This window comes from Dipodomys merriami, unplaced genomic scaffold, assembly GCF_024711535.1.
Source record: "Dipodomys merriami isolate MVZ:Mamm:240054 unplaced genomic scaffold, mDipMer1.0.p SCAF_1, whole genome shotgun sequence".
NCBI lineage: Eukaryota > Metazoa > Chordata > Mammalia > Rodentia > Heteromyidae > Dipodomys > Dipodomys merriami.
The window spans coordinates 25,716,449-25,738,110 of record NW_027202270.1 but is presented as its reverse complement, the minus strand read 5'-3'; the positions used below and the strand labels follow the sequence as shown (position 1 = coordinate 25,738,110).

The window sequence follows — 21,662 nt, the reverse complement described above, 5'->3', positions numbered from 1 at the left end:
TTCTTACTGTGTTCACATAACTTTTGATATGGTGGTACCCTTCCTCTATCATTCTTTTAGTGAGAACATGGGCTTTCTATCTCTTGTATCAATACAGTTGACCACATCATTTAGAAGTAGTGATGGATTTATTTCTACTGCATTCTGTACTATTTTACTCCTGTCCATTTATTCCACAGAGCATGTTTTAAATATGAAAAGATTCAGGTTGCAGGTTTCCCTTTGTACAAATCAAAAGTAGTTTATCTTTAATTGACATGTTACAAGTGCTTTAACCAAACGAGCCTGTATCACATCCAAATTTGTACTACTCAGAACTTTTTTTTTTCTGATACCAGGATATCAGTAAGGCCTTGTATTTGGTTGGCTTGCATGGCTAGTACTCTGCCATTTGAGCCATGCCTCTAGCCCTGCCTTTTGCTACTTATTTTGGAGAATGCAGTCTTGAAGACTTTTCTGCCTTGGCTAGCTTCTAACTCCAGTGCTTTGGATCTCAGCCTCCTGAGGAGTTAGGACATGAGCTACAAGTGCTTGGCACTTGTTTTCAGGGCTGGGAATGTGGCTTAGTGGTAGAATGCTTGCCTAGCACTGGGTTTGATTTCTCAGTACCACATAAACAGAAAAAGCCAGAAATGGCACTGTGGCTCAAGTGGTAGAGCGCTAGCCTTGAGCACAGAGAGACTGAGGGACAGTGCCTAGGCCCTGAGTTCAAGCCCCAGGACTGGCACACACAAAAAAATTTCATCCTAATAGTACTCAGAGTGAACTTGTCCTATGGTTTTCCTGTTCAGACTAGTATAACTTTCCTCTTTCATCCTGGTTTCAGGATAAGAACCAGAATTGTAGGATTTTTCTGCACCCTTATTTTACATTTTTTTTCTTCCTGGGTCATCCCTCCTACATAACTAAGATGATAACATTTGATACAAAACAAAAATATCAAAGGTTCAATCATGTTTGCAATAATGCAACACACTAACAAGTGGGGTTTCTAACTTGCTTTTTAATAATTTGTATTTTGTCTTTCCTGAGCAGTCATTTGTAGCTGTATTACTCTTTTCAAGAGTTGTGGGCTTCTCATATGTCATATGTAAAATTTGAGGAAGCCCTAAAAGAAGGATGGGTACCTATAGCAGAGCAGTCCAAGAGGGACTGGAGGAGATGGTGGGGGAACAAAGTGAGACCTAGTTCTTTTTGGGTTGAGACCCAGTTTTTCTGTAACATGTTTTCAGTAACCACGTTTGGCAGATTAGGAATAGGAGAGCTGGGTTCTTCTAGGCTTAGAGCTGTTAGCAGTTAGGGCCTGCCGAAAGCAATAAGTTGGAGAAAATTCTATTTAAATGTGTAAAAAGTAAACTGTTTCCTCATTAGTCAAATTTCCCACCTACCCCTATTGGATTTGCCCTTTTCTTTTTTGTATATGGAGCGTCTCATTTGTACCTAACAGATTATTTGTTATGTAAAAAAGTAACACTAACTTTTTAAATTTTTACTTTGTGGAGCACATCTTGATGATTTATTATTTATACTTTATATTTTTATTTTTATTTTATTTATATTTTATTTTATTTATATTTATATTTTTAAAAAATAGAATTAATTTTACCTCATTTTGTATGTTAGTAATTCATTAGATAGTAAGTGGCTATTTTTAATTTTTTTGTGGCATTTGTATCAATTGATCAGTTAATTTTTTTTATTCTTAGTGCGTGAAAAGAGGAAGAGCAACCATTTAAACCATGTAAGTAAAAACTTGAAAAGTTAAATTAATAGTTTAAATTAAAAATATGTCTACCGTGATTTCTACAGAATAGGATAGAGCCTAATATTGTTAGCATGGACCTCTTTTTGTGGATTTTCTAAATCATTTCTATTTTCTCAAGTATTAAATTTACTCAGGCAATTCTTTAACTTAGTTCTGTCCATTTTAAAGGATTTTAAATATTTTGTTAACATATAGTATAAAGAGTTTCCTGAAGATTTCTTGCTTTAATTTTTAGTCCTTTAAATCAAATTACCTACTGTTAGTTAGGAGGCTGGTGATTTCTTTGTCATAGGATGTGAAAAGTTAGTTTCCTCCTTCCACTGTGGTGCTATTTCCCCTTGACTTCTTCCACATGGATCACAGTTTGTGTTAAATCACTAATGTGTCTTTATATTATGACAATACAAATATATGTGACCTTCTGAATCATAGTACGCACTGTGCCCCTGATAGTCCCTTAATTCTTTCTATTAAGTGTTTCTGAAAATGGAGCACTTCATCTACCCTGTATAATGCCCCCATTTCCTCAAACAGCCAATTGCAGTAAGTAGCAATCCCTGGCTGGTCTCCTTGTTTTCATGTTCTTTTCTGGGGTTTTTATTTTGTAGAATTAGTTTCCTATTTTTACTTGCTTGTTTTCTAACAGCTACTTTTTTCTTAACCCAAAATGTTGTAACATTTGTCACATGTCTATCAACAATATTTTCTGTCTACTGAAACACATCTGTTCATTTTTTCTTTCTGAAGGCAGCCCTTTTGCCATGCTACTCTAGTACAGATGGATTTTTCTTAAGCCTGCTCTCTGCCTGCTTTTCTGGAATATCTCAGAATTATCTGAGCTCTCACATAACTGTTCTTATTTGGATTCTCCATGTTCTAGATTCTGTGTTCCTCTTGGACTTTTATTCTTTTGCTGGAGTTCCTGTCTTTTCTTGGGAAGGACACATGTATGTTTTGGGAAATCTGGGGGGTTGGAGGTGTGCCTCAAAGACAGAGCATTAACCAGTGAGCGAAAGCATCAGGTACCAAGTTCAAGTTCTGGTCTCAGACCAAAAAAAAAAAGAAATGAAAAGAGAAAAGAAAGAAAAGAATTAGAATAGAGATCTAGCTTGTTGGAAAGCTCCGCCTATTGATAAAAGTAGAATTCTAGGTTGAAATTAGTCTTGACAGTCCTTGAGTTTTCTCTGTTGTCTTCCCTCTTCTCTTAGTACTGCTCTTACATCTGTTGCCATTATGTGATACATAGGCGAACTTTTACTCATTTTGTTAGTCCACCCCCCTCTGGAAGCTTTTAGTACCTTCTATCCTGGGTCTGCAGGATTTCAATATATGTTTGGTTTGTTGTGGAGTCTATAAAACTATTTCTTCTAGAGAATTTTCTTTCTTTGATATTTTATGTTGTTCAGATTGCAAATCTCTTAGAACAGTGTATTTGCACTGGAACCCAATACCTATTTTCCCTCAGAGAGAATATCCTTAACTTTATACTTTCTAACCCTTCTATTGAAAAAAAAATTTTTTAAGCTTTCCTTTGCTTCTGAAATTTAGCACGCCATGAATTCCTTTTCCCATTGTTTTGACCTGTCCTTGGAAATTTCTCTCAGATGAGTGGTGGTCCTTGGCTTTCTCTTTGTTAGCAAAGCTTGTTAACTCACAGATCTTACTGGGAGGATTTAGGGGCCAAGTTAGCTTCTTATTCATAGGAACTTGGTATTTTTTTGTGGAGCAGTGAAATTTCTTTTTTTTTTTTTTGTCGGCCGTGGGGCTTGAACTCTGGGCCTGGGCGCTGTCCCTCAGCTCTTCAGCTCAAGGCGAGCGCTCTACCACTTGAGCTACAGCGCCACTTCCGTGAAATTTCTTTAGAGAAGATTCTCCCAATTTTCTGCCTAGGAATTATAAGCATGTTTGTAGAAGCTTGCTTTCCAGAAGTTGGGAAAGAGAAGCAATTCTACCTTTCACTTACAGTTCCTTTTCTTATTTTCCAGGTTTTAGCCCTCTTCTAAGCCTGGTATATCTCTAAGCCCCAAAATTGTCAGGTATAGTTTCTCTACAGAAGAGCTACCTAGACTTCCCCCCGCCCCCCCACCCCCGGCCTTGGGCTTTGAACTCAGGGCCTGGACACTGTTCCTGAGCCTCTTTGTGTTCAAGGCTAGTACTCTACCAAGTGAGCCACTGCGCCACTTTGGGCTTTTTCTGAGTACTTTATTGGAGATGAGAGTCTCATGGCTTTGATTGTGATTCTCAGTTCTCAGCCTCCTGAGTAGCTAGGATTACAGGAGTGAGCTTACCAGCACCTGGCTAGACTTCTTTTAAGATGAACAGGTGGGCTTTGGGGCTCTGACTGCAAATACCCGATTGACTTTGGCTTTTGTTCCACATTTCCCCCCTGCCCTCGAGATGTTGTCTGCTTTCTTCTTGGCCTAGTCACTCTCCATAGGTATCAGAACTGTGGTTCTGTTGTTCTGACAGTTACCACCATTCCTTTATCTATTTCTCATCTTTCAACTGTTAAAAACAATATGGGAATCTTGTTTCTGGGTCTCCTATAAAACCTTTATTTGTGCCTTTAGTTGTTGAGATTTCAAGAGGGAAAGGAAATTTAGAAAATTTAGAGTCTGAATTCAAAGTGTAAACCTCAGTTTAAATTTAATATACTTAATGATGCTAATCCAAACTTCTAAAAGTTATGCCTGTAATGAGCATGAAGTATGCATACATGAAAGGCCTTGTTTTAAGGATTCTATTCACACCATGTGTTCTGCAAATTGTTCCATTACCATGCAACATAGGTGAAAGTTTCTGTAAGTGCTAAAAAATTTAAGGTAACTAAAAGCCATTTTCAAAAACATTTCACACATATATAACATCCAAAACTTTTGTCTTATAGAAAATGAGAGAGGGCCAGGGCATAGGGATTCACATCTGCTACTTGGCAAAGATCAAGACCAATTGCAGTTTGACGTTAGGACAAGAAAAAGTTAGCAATACCCCCTTTCAGTAAATAAGCCAGCTGTATGGTAAATGTATGTAATTCCCAACCATGTAATAGCTTAATAGGAGTATTTTTCCCAACAGAATGCAAAAAGTCTATATAAAAAAATAACCACCACAAAAAAAAGGCTCAATATGTAGAGTGCCTACTGAGTATGAGGCTCTGAGTTCAAACTCAGTACCAACAAAAATAAAAGAATTTCACTTTTACTTTTAAAATTTATTTAAGTATGTGTACAGAGGGGTTGCCAGCTAACAAAGCATCTCAATCAATCTCACCCAGCCCTCCCCTCCCCCTTTCTTTCTTTTTTTTTTTTTTTTTTTGGGGTCCGGTTGTGGGGCCTGAACTCTGGGCTTGGGCCGCTGTCCCTCAGCTCTTCAGCTCAAGGCTAGCACTCTACCACTTGAGCCACAGCACCACTTCCGGCTTTTTTCTTTTTGCTTATGTGGTGCTGAGGAATCGAACCCAGGGCCTCATGCTTGCAAGGCAAGCACTCTACCACTGAGCCACCTTCCCAGCCCCCCCCCTTTCTTAATTTAGTAGGCTGTACATTGAATTCTTGACTGCACTCTCCCCGTATTCCTCTCTTCATTTGTCTATCCCTCTCCCTTTGACCCCCATCTCACCCCTTGCAAGTACCTCTTTCCTGGTACTTACTTTTTTTGGCCTTGACTTTGCCTGTCCAAAGAATTATGCTATTTGAGTTCTCCCTTGAAAGTACCATATTAATACATTTAATAGCATATTAATACATTTAATATTGATACATTTAATCAGTTTATGTTATTAATGAGTTAAAGAGACAGGCACAAGGGGAAAGGCTAGTAGGTATGGATGGAATTTCAACAGGTACTTGACTCTTGATAAAAGTTTGAGTTATGACTTACTATTATTTTTAGTCTTTACCATGTGACTTCAAGTCTACCAAGTACCTCTTTCCTGGAAAAAAATTCTGTACTCTGTTATTTGTGCTGACTCAATGAAGATAAATGTTATTCTTTGTTTCTATTTTAGAATCTACTTGTCAGTAGTATTTTACTGTTTGATTTTTCTTTTTAACATTTACATTTTTTATCCTTAATGTATGTCAGTATAGATTGTTGAGTGTAAAGCCAGCAACGGAAAGGCTTTCGCCACACTGACCAAGTGATCTAAGGTTTCAGACAGGTCAAAGGAAAGTTAGCCACTAAAGTCTAGACTTAGAAACAACTCTTCTACCTTCTAGATTCAAGCCTAAAAAGCTTGAATAGCCGGAAAATGAGTACTGTGTTTCTGCCATGTATTCACAGAAGAGACTTTTTGTGTCAGTTTTTCTGGCCACCTTAAAAAATAAGGGAGACAAGGAGCAATAAGTAGCACAAATGTCTGTTTCTTTGGAAAGAATAATTCCTCTGTCTTGAGTAAGTTGAACTAATAGGAAAGTATTTCTTGGGCTCCATGTAGCCAATAAGCTACAGATCTGCCAAATGAGGTGTAGGGCTATACAAACTACATCTCACTAAAAATGTATTTTAGCAATAATATTTTCAGACAAGCCAGCATGCATTCATAATAGCAAAAGTAAAGGAAAATAGGAGAAAATGTCACCTAAAATATTGATCACTGAATCTATATTTTGACTCTCTTCTCCCTTGTTCTTTTTTGTCAGAATTGATTTTTGTTCTGGTATGGTGTATGCAATATTCTTACCCCATAATACAGGTTGAACATTCCTAGTATGGAAATCCAAAGTGCTCCAAAATCTAAAACTTTTTTGAATGCCAACATAATGCCTGAGTTCATATGACAGGTCTTAGTAAAGATGTAAGCAAACTAAAAGTACTGTTTAAAATTACCCTCAGACTACATATGTATAAGGCAAATATGAAGCATAAATGCACGTGTGTTTAGACTTGGGTCCCATCTTCAAGATCAGACATATTGTATACAGCATTCTAGATCTTTCCACAGAATAAAAGTTACGTTCCTAATCAATTTGGATTTGTAATACTCACTCTGTAATAGTGACCTCAAAAAGATTTTTTTATGTAGAAGTATTTGAATGAATGAGTTTTCATTTTCCATGTTGTATTTTTTGAGTCTCTAAAGGTATACACATTAACTTAATTGATGCAAAGAGTGGACTTCATGGAATAGCTTAAGAAGTAAGACTTTTAAATGCAGTTAAAACATTTCTAGCTTGAAAGAGAATTCATTCTTTCAAATAGTTATCCTTTTCAAAATAGAACATCTGGAACTTTGAAGGAATAAGTAGCTTTGCAGTGAAAACATCTGAAGTGAGCAGAACACTTCTATATGTTAAATGGTTATTCTGACTTAGGAGATACAGTCTTTAAATGCTGTACATTTTCAACTAGGTCTTCTGCCTGCTCCATCTTTCATCTGTTTGTGGGAGTTACTTAATGGGCCAGAGTGACAGTATGACAGAATCTTTGTATTATAGAAGGAAGGAAGGCTCATCTGAATTATTTTTTAAAGAACATTAAAATAGTTGGTATCCTGTGGTTTAAAGAATGTTGTTGTCAGTTGTTAACCATTCAGTGATGAGATTGATTATTGGCCTGATCTGAAAGGAAGAGAATTCTCTTAACATATTCTAGGCAGTCTCGACATTTGATACTGCTATATTCTTGCACTCTTTGCAAAGAAATGGATACTTCTAAAGTGTTTTAAAGATAGGTTATTCTTCAGAGCTTTGGCTCATTGTTCATCTCTCCAGTAGGACTGCAGATAATTTTTCATTAATGTCTATCTGTAGTGAGATTCATGTTCTAAATTAATTGATTCCCCCTACCACTTCACCAGGTTACTGAAAATGAACCCAGGACTTGTTAATGCTCCACCACTGAGCTATCTTCCTAGCTTCGTAATTGATTGATTTGCCAAACACTTATTGAACTCCCCATTGGTACTCAGAAACCAGAGTCTTCCCCTCTCTGGAGAAATTTACTTTCTTACAAGGGGGAGGGACATCCTACAAGCAGTTGATACCTTTTAACAAATGGTCAATTGGAGAATGAGTGCAGGAAGTGTTTTCTGGTGTGGCTGCTAGCAAAGGTAAAACAGAAGGGAGATGGCATCAAGCTTTTTAGACAAGAAGAAAAGGGCATTCTGGCAGAGAGCAGCATGAGTGAGGCAGGAAGTGCCAGGATGTATGCCAAATAAACAACTTAGAGAATAAAATGAGTAAAGCATGAAATATTTGGCTGAGGCTTTTTAGTGATGAAATGATAGTATACTTAAACCTGAAATGAAAGTTAAAATTCCAGAGTAGTCTATCTTCTGTTTTAGAAATTGAGAGAATTTTAAACAGTAATTTTGTGCTTTACATAGGGTACAGACCTAGAAGGACAGCCCACTGGCTTGTTAGCGATTGAGTAGCATTGGCACATAATGCCTCTGACTCTGGAATATTTGCTTCACCACACTAAGACATTTAGTATGTGTATTATTAGGCTTTTAATTACTCCAATAATATGCATGTATGACAATATTCTGTTAGGCATTACACTTTACAATTGTTACTAAGTAGAAGAAATAGAAAATTACAGCTTTTTTTTTATTATGAGAAAAACACTGAAGTCTTATTTTTAAATTTTTTGTAATAGTTATAAAGGAAATTTATAATAGATGCTTGTCAGGTTTGGTTCTAGGTACACCAAAGCAGCTTTTATAACCTATTCCTCAGACATCATCTATGGAAGTTAAGTGCCTCCAGCAGGTTTGCTGTAGAACCACACATGAAATTACACTCAAGTAGTTGATGGAGAATAAGAAATATCGTGATGCTTTGTCATTTGACATTTTATCCAAGGAAAAATACCACATTTTATAGGTTTAACTTACTGTGACATTTTCTTCTATTTCCCTTCCCCTTCAGGTATCTCCAGGGCAGCTCACTAAAAAGTATAGCTCATGCTCAACAATATTTCTAGATGACAGCACAGTCAGCCAGCCTAATCTTAGAACCACAATAAAATGGTGAGTACAACTAGGTTGCTGAGGGCTGAGTGACAGACCCCCTTCTGTTAAAAGCATCCCAACCATTATTGATAATGTCAGCCATCTGGTTGTCCTCCTCAGTGCTCAGTTCAAGAGAGTGGGGTCAATTACATATTGATTTTTAAAGATCTAAATGTGAATTCTCAATTTTTATTTTAATCCCAGACTGCATGGGCAAAGCCAGTTAGTAAAGAAAGAATCCCAGGAAGAGCATACTAGTTTATTGTTGTATTTATGTTGTTGAGACACTATTGAGCATAATGAGAGAAAGAGGTACTTTTTATTGGATATTTGTAGATAAATTAGTTTTGTATGCATTACAGGCTTACTACTTTGGAAACAAACCTATTCTGAGAAGGAACAGTTTTTCCTCTACTGGCCCCCAAGGGCACCCACTTTGAATCTTCTCCTGTGTACCTTAGCAGTCTCACAGGTCACAGGTGGAGACACACTTTCACTATCCTCTAAAATGAGTCTGGTGACTTACTACAGTGAAAAAAAACAACAACAAACAAGGGTATATAGCTTTTCAACCACACAGGGAACATTATTAATGTCTCTTTCTAATTATAAGTTGGCCCTCAGAGCTCAGTCTGGGAGATGCTTCATTAATGTTAACACCCTATCTGTAATTTCACTATTTACTCAAAAAATGTAATCAGCTTATAAACTTAATTTTGTTTCTAATACATTGGCTTTTTAATTCATTTAGCTAGTAAATTATCAGTAACATACTTTAATTCAAAACTGCAAATATTGCACTCATAATGTAACTTCTTCTATTTGTAATAGTAGTTGAGAACAAATCGTCTTTCAACAAAAACTGAGTTCTGGCTCTCAAAAAGGCTGAGATTGGACATTAGTGAATGATCATTGTACATTTAGCCAAGCCATAGATCCATGAGTGAACAAGAGCCCTCAGGTTTATTCAAATGTAAAAGATGCTCTGTTTCAGTATATTTTCCAGTGTATAGTTTTAAAGAGTAACCTTAGTTTCACATCTGTAATCTTAGCTACTCAAGAGGCCAAGATTAGAGATAGGAGGCCAGCCCAGGCAAAAAAGTTGGGCAGAATGCCATATGTCTGTCATCTCAGCTGCATAGTAAGCATAAACAGGATAAAGGTCCAGGCTGGCCTATCAAAATAAAAGGGCAGTGGGTGTGGGTTAGTTGTAGAGCCACCTGCCTGGCAAGTGTTGAGGCCCCAGTGTAAATCCCAATACTGCCCCCCCTCAAAGAGTAACCTTTGTTTAAACATGTTTTGTTTGTTTATATTTGCCCCCAACTTAGTCTGATTTTTAGAAATCTGCTTGAAGAGTAGGTTTTAGTTTGTGTTCATTGTTTTAAAAATCAGCACGCTCAGTACTGGTGAAATAAAGGCTTACCAAGAAAAACAATAGGGCAAATTGTTTTTAAAAAATGTTTATTGTAGTGAAGTAGTACATTTCTTTCAATATGATGGATTAATCTCATCAGAACAGAATCCTTTGTTTCAAAATGTATGTCTGCAAGCACATTCATTTTCCCACCTCTACTTTACTCTCTGTAGGCACTCACAAAAGCAATAAATGATTCTGATCTTACCCTTCATCATTTCCAAACCTTGCTGCACCTTGAAATCACCTGGAAACTTCAAAAACAATGCAGACACCCATAGTCATGCCCAGTGTCAGTGAATCCAAATGTCTCAATCCATATTGAAGTTAGGCAGTATTAAAGCTCTTCAGGTGATTGCAGTGTGCAGCTGTTTGGGAGCCACTGCTTAATAAGAGTATAGAGGATCTGCTTATATTTGGTTGGGACCTTGAACAAATCAGTGTTAAGCCTAGGTTCCCTTATCTTTAGAATGGGTTGGTAGGTAGGTAAACTGTCCTGTCACATATGGCTTGGTGGTCCTTTTGGGCATATGTGGATATAAAACAAGCACTATAGAAGTATCCATCTTTGATGCCAATAATGCAATGTAAAATTTAAACATTAGATTTTAAATACTGTATATACCTACTGTCCAAATTCAGATTTGCCTTCCCTCATTTATTTTGTGCTTCATTTTAGACAGTAAGTGCAAAGTGAAATAACCCCTCTCTACCCTGATGCACACTGTCTGTAGTAACTTAGAATTAAAGGAACATAACATTTTGGATTGTGTGCATTAATATTTCACTTCAACTAATTTAGAAATAGCCACCATTAATATCCTACATAATATTGTGCTGTGTGGTTAGCACTGTTTATTTTAGGGTAGCTATACTGTCACTTTTGTGGGCACCTATAGTTACTAATAAGTTTTCTGCTAATAACCATGCAAAATAATTTTAAACGCTATTATTTCATATGTAGTACTCTCATTATTTACTTTTAGGGAAATAATGGAAAACAGTTGGTAAATGGATAGTGAACTGAACCAGTTGAAATACAGGACCTAACAAAAACTTAAAAACAAAAATCTATAGTTTGGCTTAAGTATATGTACAAGTAACTATAACTGGATGAAGGGCTCTGTGAGTAGAAGGGACAGATGAAATATATAATAATTTATATATACAACATCAGTGGAAACGTGTTCTGATAGCACATTGCCTAGCATTTGGATTCTGCTATATATGCTAAAAGCCAAAAAGTACTAAACAAAGGGAAAAGTGCCTGTTTTGGTACTGTTGTGAGCTGAGGATTTCAGGGCTACTGGGGAGGTCATCACTCCCACTCCTAGTCCCTTCTCCTCCTCCCCCCAAAAATGTCTTTAGGCCTAAAGCATGATAAAATTTACAATTTTTTTTTTTCCTTCCACAGTGTGACCTTAGCAATATATTACCACATAAAGAACAGGTAAGCAATTTAAAAAGTTGTTGTATTCCAGCTAATTGCTTTGCATGGTAATAAGTACAATATTAGGATAAGACTGTAGACATTAGAATCTGTAGACTGCTTTAATTACAGTATTGAAGCAAATCATTTTGGCTTTCTGATGTTCTTCAGACTTTTTGAAGAACTTATACATTACTGAATATCATAAAGAGCATTTCTATAGATTTTGTTGCTAGTTACTGTTCAGAAAGTAAGCCAGGCGCCAGGGGCTCATGCCTGGAATCCTAACTACTAAGGAGGCTGAGATCTGAGGATCGTGGTTCAAAGCCAGCCTGGGCAGGAAAGTCCATGAGACTCTTATCTCCAGTAAATCACCAGAAAACTGGAAGTTGCACTATGGATCAAGTGGTAGAGCACTAGCCTTGAACTGAAGAGCTGAGGGATAGCACCCCAGGCCAAGAGTTCAAGCCCCACGGCTGACAAAAAAAAAAAAAAAAAACTAAAACAATTTTTTAAAAACTGTATATGTAGGGCTGGGAAGGTGGCTCAGTGGTAGAGCACTTGCATGCCTGAGGCCCTGGGTTCGATTCCTCAACACCACATAAGCAAAAAGAAAAAAGCCATAAGTGGCATGGATATGTATAAAACTGTATATGTATAATAAATAGTATGTTACTACAGGGTTTCACAGCCTTGATACTATTAATACTTTGAGCTAATCTTTTTGTGAGGCAGCTTGTGCTTGTAGGATGTTTAACAGCATCTCTTTCAGATAATTGTAAATATTCCTTAATACTCCACTAAAATACCTCAAGGGTTTCAATAAAATTTCACTCTCAGTGACCTTGTTATGTTAGTACTCATTGATTTATCTTGTACAATGAATGGTCATTTGGAAAATAATGTTTTACACTTCTTTATAATATAAAAAGCTCACTTTTGTTATTATCACTGCCAGTTTACCAAAGTCTTTAAATATTCAGAAGTTATGCTGGGCACCAGTGGTTCACACCTGCAATCCTGGCTACTCAGGAGGCTGAGATCTGAGGATGGTGGTTCAAAGCCAGCCTGGGCAGAAAAGTCTGTGAGATACTTATCTCTAGTAAACCACCAGAAAACCGGAAGTGGTGTTCAAGTGCTAGAATGTTCACCTTGAGCTGAAAAGCTTAGGGACAGCTCCCAGGCCCAGAGTTCAAGCCCCACAACTAACAAAAATAAATAAATAAATACATAATTGAGAAGCGGTCAGATACATAGCACAAGACTCAGGTTTTCCAAAAATCTTGGACTTTAAAAAGCCTAGCAACTTGAACTGTATCATGACCTTTCTCAAATTTGCCCCATTTTACCCATTTGTCAGAATATTTATACTTTAAAATAAACATGGTATTCTCAGACAAACAGCTTGTTGAGCTCAGAATTAAATCACAGTGCTTTTCCTTAAGTTATACTTCAGGACACACAAGTCCTGCTTGTGAACTTTCCAGTTCCTCATTTGGAATATTAAGTAGTTTTTAACTACTTTGAAGATATGCTTAAGTGAAGCAGGCTTTTTTTCATAGCAAATGACACTGGTGAATGGACTGACATATTGGTACCACAGCCTTGATTCATGCTGAGAAATCAAGCATTTTACCACTTTTGCTTTTATACAGTCATTACAAATGTTCCAACAGTACAAATGTAGGTGATATCTTTATATTCTTATAAGAGCAGCCTTGCGGGCTGGGAAGGTGGCTTAGTGGTAGAGTGTTTGCCTTGCATGCATGAGGCCCTGGGTTCCATTCCTTAGCACCACATAAGCAGAAAAAAACAGAAGTGGTGCTGTGGCTCGAGTGGTGTAGAGCACTAGCCTTGAGCTGAGGAGATGAGGGACAGCGCCCAGGCCCAGAGTTCAGACCCCACAACGGACAAAAAAAAATAAGAACAGCCTTGCCCTTGTGGACTTGCCCAGGGGACTACTGAGATGCCCTGATCAGAGAGAACCCCTGGAATAAATGAGCACAATAATGAAGATGAGCTTATAAATGAAGACTAGTCTCCCCACGCGCCTCCCCCCCCTGTTTTATGTCAGTCGTAGGACTAGTGCTCTACTACTTGAGAACAGGACCACTTCAAGCTTTTTCTGAGATAAGAGTCCCACAGGCTTTCCTGCCCTGGCTGGCTTTGAACCACAATCCTCAGATCTCAACCTACTGAGTAGGAAGAATTACAGGCATGAGCCACTGGCTCCCAGCTAAAACTAGTTCTTATTTGTTTTTTTGTCGGTTTTAGGGCTTGAACTCTGGGCTTGGGCACTGTCCCTCAGCTCCTCAGCTCAAGGCTAGTGTTCTACCACTTGAGACACATGACCACTTGCAGTTTTTTAGTGGTTAATTGGAGATAAGAGTCTCATGGTCATTGCTGCCTGGGCTGGCTTTGAACTGTGATCCTCAGATATCAGCCTGCTGAATAACTAGGATTATAAGCGTGAGCCACTGGCGCCTGACAAGATTAGTCTCTTTTAAAGTAAAAAGACAGCTAAGTTTTTAACTCAAACTAGAAGAAATAAGAAATATATGATAAAAATATAATAGAATTGAGGGAAGAAACTATGGGAAAATGTCAAACTTCATTCATGACAGTTCTAAAGTCTTGATTACTTGCCACTATCATTTTACATGAAATGTGTGCAGAAATGTGTGTGGTGTATTAGCACTGCTTTTTTTGGAAAGTTGCTCCTTATGGGTAACTTTAGATAGTCATCATAGAAAAGACACAAAACTTGATGTGCTGAATAGAGAAGTTTTAAGGCCAGAATCCCAGAGAATTTGTAAGCTGTTTGCTTTGGTCAAAATTAAGCTTCTCTTTTCAACACTTTCTCTATCTAAGCAGATATTTTTACTAAAATACTAACACTTCCTGTGTTACTTTTTAAATGTACATTTTTATTTTATAGAGATGCAAATAGATCCCTGGATATTTTTGATGAGAGATCACATCCACTCACAGTAAGTAGGCACTCTCTTTCTTTCTTTTTTTTTTAGGGGGGGGGGGGGGGGACTCCAGTCGTGGGGCCTGAACTCTGGGCCTGGGCGCTGTCCCTCAGCTCTTCAGCTCAAGGCTAGCGCTCTACCACTTGAGCCACAGCGCCACTTCTGGCTTTTTTTCTTTTTGCTTATGTGGTGCTGAGGAATCGAACCCAGGGCCTCATGCATGCAAGGCAAGCGCTCTACCACTGAGCCACCTTCCCAGCCCATAGGCACTCTCTTTCAAGTGTTACTTTTCTCTTGTCAAGTTACGTTTATTTCATAGTGATTTGCATCTACATTTATTATTGAAGAAAAGTTACTCCAGCTTGAAATCTTTCCTTTTTCAAGTTGTATCTAGTCATCTTAGGAGAGAGGTGATGTATCAGAACTGTAATAGACTTAAGAAATGACTTTTGACTCTTGTTTAGTGAACAAAGGTGAGTAAAATGTACTATCCAAATAACAGAAAATAGCTTTTCAAAATATAATTTTGTTTGTTTGTTTTTCCTGTCGATCTCGGTACCTGAACTCTGGGCCTGGGTGCTGTCCCTCAGCTCTTCAGCTCAAGGCTAGCATTCTGCCACTTGAGCCATAGTGCCATTTTGGCTTTCTCTGGTTATGCGGTGCTGAGGAATCGAACCCAGGGCCTCATGCATGCATGGCAGGCACTCTACCACTGAGCCACCTTCCCAGCCCTTCAAAATATAATTTTAAAGCACCAAACAATACAAATATTTGTAAATCCAACAACTATACACTATATATGGTGTAGTACCTACCTGTAATCCCAATACCTAGGTCAAGTTGGGAGAATGGCCCAAAACCAAGACATCAATAAGTAAATAAAAGAGTTATTTTTTTCAGGCACATAGCAGCCAATTTCAGATGCTCACCAGCCACATGTGGCTGATGATTACTGAATTGTACCGTGTAGCCCAAGGACCTGCCGCTACTGGAAACTAAAAATGTTTTTTCAACACTTATTACAGTGGAGTATCATATCTGATCACTAAAACTTCTCAGCCTAAAAATAGAGTTAGATAGGATTTTATGGAGAGAATGGGAACTTAAAATGTTTTGGACTTGTGCCTGCATTTTTTTTTCTTTGTGCCAGTACAAGGGCTTGAATTAAGGGGTTTGAACAATTTCTCAGCGTTTTTTCCTCCCACAGCTGATGCTCTACCACTTGAGCCACTACTCCCTTTCTGCCTTTTTGCTAGGTAATTGAAGAAAAGAGTCTTGCAATAATGCCACGGACTGGTGGCTCATGCCTGTAAACCCAGCTACTCAGGAACCTGAGATCTGAGGATTGTAGTTCAAAGCCAGTTCAGGCAGGAAAGGCCATGAGACTCTTACCTTCAAAAAACTACTCAGAAAAAACTAGCAGTAATGCTGTGGCTCAAGTGGTTGAGGTCTAGCTTTGAGCAAAAGAAGCTTAGGGATATTACCCAGGCCCTGAGTTCAAGCCCCAGGATTGGTGGGCACATATGTGCATGTGTGTACACACACGTGCGCGCGCGCACACACACACACACAGACGAGTCTTACCTCCTGAGTACCTAGGACTAGAGGTATGAACTGCCACTCAGGGCCTCTGACATGCCTGCATTTTTTTTTTTTTTTTTTGTCTGTCATGGGGGCTAAACTGGGCCTGGGAGCTGTCCCTCAGCTCTTCAGCTCAAGGCTAGCGCTCTACCACTTGAGCCACAGTGCCATGTGGTGCTGAGGAATTGAACCCAGGTCCTCATGCATATGCAAGGCAAGCACTCTACCACTGAGCCACCTTCCCAGACTCATGCCTGCATTTTTAAAATAAATGATGTGGCAGGCATATTGAATAATTGTGGTACAGTCATGTATTGCTTAACAACAATGAAAAGTGCATTCTGAGACGTGCATTCTGCATCTAAAATGTCATACTGCAAACATGTTAAGAGTACACAAACTAAGATGACTATAGTGTGATCAGAATACTATACTGTTAGGTATATGGTCTGTTATTGACTGAAATGTCATGTCCTAATGCACAATATAACTGTAAGAGCCACTCTTTTTATATTTAAAAGACAAAAGCATATCACCCAATTGAAATTATCCTTAAGGAACAAGTGGGCACAAAGTGAAAACTACTATTTTCAATGGATTTACTTAATATTGCATTTTGTTTTCTTTCAGCGAGAGAAGGTTCCAGAGGAATACTTTAAACATGACCCTGAACACAAATTTATTTACAGATTTGTTCGTACTCTTTTTAGTGCTGCACAGCTAACAGCTGAATGTGCAATAGTAACTTTGGTAAGATATTTCTTATTAATTGTCTTTACAGATTGGTCTTGTTCACAGAGTAGTATGTATAGTAGGTTCCTATAGTTGTGAGAAAAGTGGTTTCCTGAAATTATCATCAGAAACTAATTGCTGTTAAAGGCAGTTGGAGAGATTTCTACTCCATCTGCATGTAAACACGTGTATATGAATAGCATACACAGACAGGTCGTCCTGATGGGAGAGGGTTTAGGAGCAAATAACAAAACCTTGTAGACCACAGAGACATATTGCATGTTAGGTCTAAACCATATTCTAGACTGTCTTCCCCAGGCAATTCTGATGTGTGTGTCCTGATAGAGAATTATTGCCCTACATTCTCTGATCTTTAGATGATAGGTGTTAATCCATCCCTGCTCTCCTCTTGTGTCTTCCCCTAATTACTTAAGATTACTATATCAGGAGTTCTTAGAAAGGTTTTGTTAACCTGCTAAGCTATAGCTGTGTCCTTTATGTCATTTCCATACAGAATTCTTAGAGTGATTGAGATTTCCCTCTAGCAAATTTGTGGTGGAAAGTAAATGTCATGGCCTTGAGAGAAAATGACCTTTTTTATCAGTGCCTATCCTCTAGCATTTGTACTTGTGTTCTTTGTCCTTGAATGGAATGCCCTAGTGGGCACTTCCATGTGTAGAGGTAGGTAATGCGGGGAGGAGAGCTGGACTGGAAGATAAGTTCACATAGACAGAATAAGCTGATGTTCCTGTGAGAGAGCAGAGTGGTGACGTGTGATCATTTGAGTATATGAAACATAAGCCAGAGATACACATTTTTAAGGAAATATACAAAAAAAGAAAGTGGGCAGAAAGTCTTCTAGATCAGCCTTTAAGGGACAGCTCTCCAGAGAGCAGCTAGAGCATAAGGAGAACCAGAAAGAAGAAAAAAAGGGGGAGTTAAAATAGAGAAATTAAGATGAGAAGGTGTGGTCCCATGCTGTGTGTTGCCAGGGGGCCCACACACATACTCTCTGGTAGCTGCTCTACAGCATTGAGGCAGATGAGAGAGGAGGTTGAACAAAGTTCTTGTCCTGGGGCTGGGAAGGTGGCTCAGTGGTAGAGCGCTTGCCTTGCATGCATGAGGCCCTGGGTTCGATTCCTCAGCACCACATAAGCAAAAAGAAAAAAAAAGCCGAAAGTGGTGCTGTGGCTCAAGTGGTAGAGCGCTATCCTTGAGCTGAAGAGCTGAGGGACAGTGCCCAGGCCTAGAGTTCAGGCCCCACGACCACAAAAACAAAAAACTAAGTTCTTGCCCTTTATTAGCTTGCATTCTGGTTAGGAGAACAATGAGCATTTCTTCAGGTATTTGCATAGTCCAGGTAGTAGCAAATGCTGAGAAGATAGAACAGAGTAAAGGGCTGAAGAGTGACTAGAGAGAGAGAGCTTTCTGTTTGTGTTCGTTTGGTTTTTTTGTTTTTTGTTTTTTTTTGGGGTCCGGTCGTGGGGCCTGAACTCTGGGCCTGGGTGCTGTCCCTCAGCTCTTCAGCTCAAGGCTAGCGCTCTACCACTTGAGCCACAGCGCCACTTCCGGCTTTTTTCTTTTTTTGCTTATGTGGTGCTGAGGAATCGAACCCAGGGCCTCAGGCATGCAAGGCAAGCGCTCTACCACTGAGCCATCTTCCCAGCCCCGAGAGCCTTCTGTTTTGGATAGAATGATCTGGAAGACCCTCCGATGACATTTGAACAGTCAACCTGATTGAAGTGAGGAAGCCAAGAAACCTAGATGTTAGGGGCTGTAAGACGTGCTAAGACTGAAAAGCAAGGATGTGTTTCTCAGGCTCAGTCAGTGATGACCATGGATGAACATGGAGATAAAGTTACAATGGTAGCTAACTGTTCAGGGCCTCATAGCTTAGGGGGAAAGTTAAGTACCAGGTTGGTGAGTAATTTTGAGCAAGGAATAAAGTGATGATCATTTGAGTCTTAACTGTTTTGGGGGGAGAGTCGACTATAATTGAGGGTGAGAGGAAGGGCAGAGAGGAGGGGGAGAGTTAGGAGACCACACAGTGATTCAGACAAGCAGTAAGTTCAGGAATAGAAAGCAGTCAAATTACCAATGAAGGTAGCAGTGTCAGGTGTTGCTAACAGACTGACCCCAACAATTGGGCAAGTTTGCAATATTAGGGAGGAGTGGCAAGTTGGAATGAAGACCTCTGGTTTATCAGGGAGGGAAGCATCAGTGAGCTTGGCGATAGTAGTGTCAGTAAAGTGATAGCCACCGAAGGGGCAGATGAAAAGTGGGTTAAGGAAAGAACAGGAGGTGGGAGCTGGCAATTACAGTGAGCAAGGAGGAAGCCTTCGAGGAGGTGTGGGGAACAATATGAACAGGCACACTGGAGGAACTGTGGCAGAGCAGGAGAAAGCCTTCAGAAGGAGTTCATCATGAGAACATGTTGAGCATAGTGGGCTGGGGTCCTCTGCACTAGAAGAGATGCTTGCAGAGGGAAGGAAACCTCCTCCACTCATACGAGAGGACGCATGGTAACAGCTGTGATCCACACATAACAAGCTTATCAGTAAAGAAGTGAGCTCTCTATTTCTGTAAAGAAGAGAGTTGTACCTGGTGGGAAAGGCTTATTCTTCAGATAATTGAAAGTGAGTTTGGGAAGGGAAGAGAATCTCATTAAGAATGTATAAATCTATTTTTGAAAACAATTTGGAGGACGTTGCAAAAAGCTGTCAGTCTGATAACCTACAGACAAAATATACTTTATAGAGTGGTTCTTTTTCTTTTTTCCTTCAATACAAAGAGTTCAAGTGGCACATACAGCCTAGGTCTTCATATTTGTGAGCTTTGCAGCTGTGAGTTCTACCAACTGTAGATTGAAAGTCTGCAGATAAGAGATAAGATTCCTTTTCTCATCATTCCCTAAACAGTGTGACTGTTTGCATAGAGCTTACATTATATTTGGTATTGTACTTAGAGATTATTTAGAGTATACAAGGTGGTGAATATAGGTTATATGCCAACATTGTGCCATTTTATATAAGGAATGTGAGCATCTGCAAGTTTTACTAACCAGACTTGATCCTAGAACCAATTTCACATGGATGCTGAGGGATGACAGTATGCTCTTGTGCAGAGTACACTTTGAGTAACAACAAATCACAGCTTCTTCCATAATCTTTATCATGTTAAGCTTTAGCCAGTTCTTTTTAAGAGAGATGATTGATAGATAGATAGATAGATAGATAGATAGATAGATAGATAGATAGATAGATAGATAGATAGATAGATAGAAGTTATGAGACCATCTCACAAACTTCTTGGCTTGTTTTTGAGTCCCAGGAATACAGAGACTGACAGCTCTGCTAGCACCTTAAAGCCAACAGAATTAACTAACATGAGCTAACATGAACTCTCATGAAGTGATAGTAGAGGCTGTCCCTTTGTACCCGTGTCGTGCTGCTCTGCTCAGCAGCCACTGGGAGGCTCTGTTGTCCACCAGATGTCATTGGAACTAGCACCACACACTGAGTTAGTCATTGTAAAAAGGAAAAGATCCACTTGTGCTCACTGTGACTTGGGCTTTACATATTCAAGCAAAATCAATGTAAAACTGCCAGCCAGGAAATGGTACATTGCACACGGGAGGAATTCAGAGTTTATTCAACAACTTTAATCTACATTGGGCCTTTTATGAGTGAGAAGGTGATAATGGTGCTGTTCTTCAGGATTGCCTGTCATTCCTGTGACCAAAATTGGGCTGGAAATTTACTGGGCGGAGTAGACAAAAGAGGTGTCTGACTTACAACTGTAATCTAGCGTTGGCCAAGTCTCTGTAGAACTAAAAATAATAAAAGGCACCTTCTAGTTAAACACAGAAGAAATCTATCATTCGTAACAGTTCTTAACACAGCACTTAAAGTGAACTAAAATCAAAGACCAGTGCTCTACTTTTGCAGGTTTACTTAGAAAGGCTTTTAACTTATGCTGAGATCGACATTTGTCCCACTAACTGGAAAAGAATTGTTTTGGGAGCCATTCTTCTTGCCTCCAAGGTTTGGGACGATCAGGCTGTATGGAATGTGGACTACTGCCAGATCCTCAAGGACATTACAGTTGAGGACATGTGAGTTGTAAGGTTTTGGTGAACTTTCTAACCATTTTTCCAGTTATTTGATTTGCTCCCATAGAGTTTACATTTTAAGAAGTATTTAAAAGTTACATCACATAGATAATGGAAATAGGAATAAAACTTACGTCCTTTTTGTCCAGCCACGTAACAATATTTTCCATCATCAATTGGTAGGCCTCATTGTGCTACTATAATCTATTGGATAAGTTGAAAATCTGTTTTCAGTGGTTTGGGCCAGACCTATTACTGGAACAACATAGAATAGTACATATTTTTATAGCTTTTTCAAGGCTGTTTCTTCCCATCTCCCGAGGGGCACATGTCTGGCTTTTGAAATAACTCTGGCCACTGTTAAGGCCTTAGGGTTTCTGGAATTTTGAAAGGTATAGCTTTAACCTGAGTCATACTTTTTATATTTATTTTTGCTGGTCTTTTCCCTCCTTTTTTTCTGAGCATCTGTTATAGAAACTGAGATAAAAGAGTAAAGGTTTCAGATGTGTGTTCCTATCTCCTCCCCATAAAGTGTTGTATGCCTTCAGAGTAATGTGTGTGTAGCGATTGGTGTGAAGGTCTAGGGAGCTCCAGGATTCACCTCAGGCAATCTTGAGAAGCATTGCCGGGGCTTCACCTAGAACTCATCACATTCAACCCTCAGCCAGCCACACCATCACTATTTGTGTCCTGGGTAACC

General features: G+C 38.9%; 1 protein-coding gene across 3 annotated transcripts in view; it reads left to right on the top strand.

Annotated features, from left to right (window-relative positions):
* The window catches only part of Ccnyl1 (cyclin Y like 1), a 36,369-nt gene that overhangs the window by 9,965 nt on the left and 4,742 nt on the right, over nucleotides 1–21,662 (top strand). For 2 of the 3 annotated variants that reach the window (XM_070018432.1, XM_070018426.1), the window contains exons 3-8: nucleotides 1,707–1,741; nucleotides 8,638–8,738; nucleotides 11,549–11,584; nucleotides 14,502–14,553; nucleotides 16,750–16,869; nucleotides 20,799–20,965. In XM_070018432.1, coding sequence (XP_069874533.1) covers nucleotides 1,707–1,741; nucleotides 8,638–8,738; nucleotides 11,549–11,584; nucleotides 14,502–14,553; nucleotides 16,750–16,869; nucleotides 20,799–20,965 — 511 coding nt within the window. The remainder of the gene's footprint in view (nucleotides 1–1,706; nucleotides 1,742–8,637; nucleotides 8,739–11,548; nucleotides 11,585–14,501; nucleotides 14,554–16,749; nucleotides 16,870–20,798; nucleotides 20,966–21,662) is intronic. The other variant, XM_070018433.1, reaches the window with a different exon arrangement.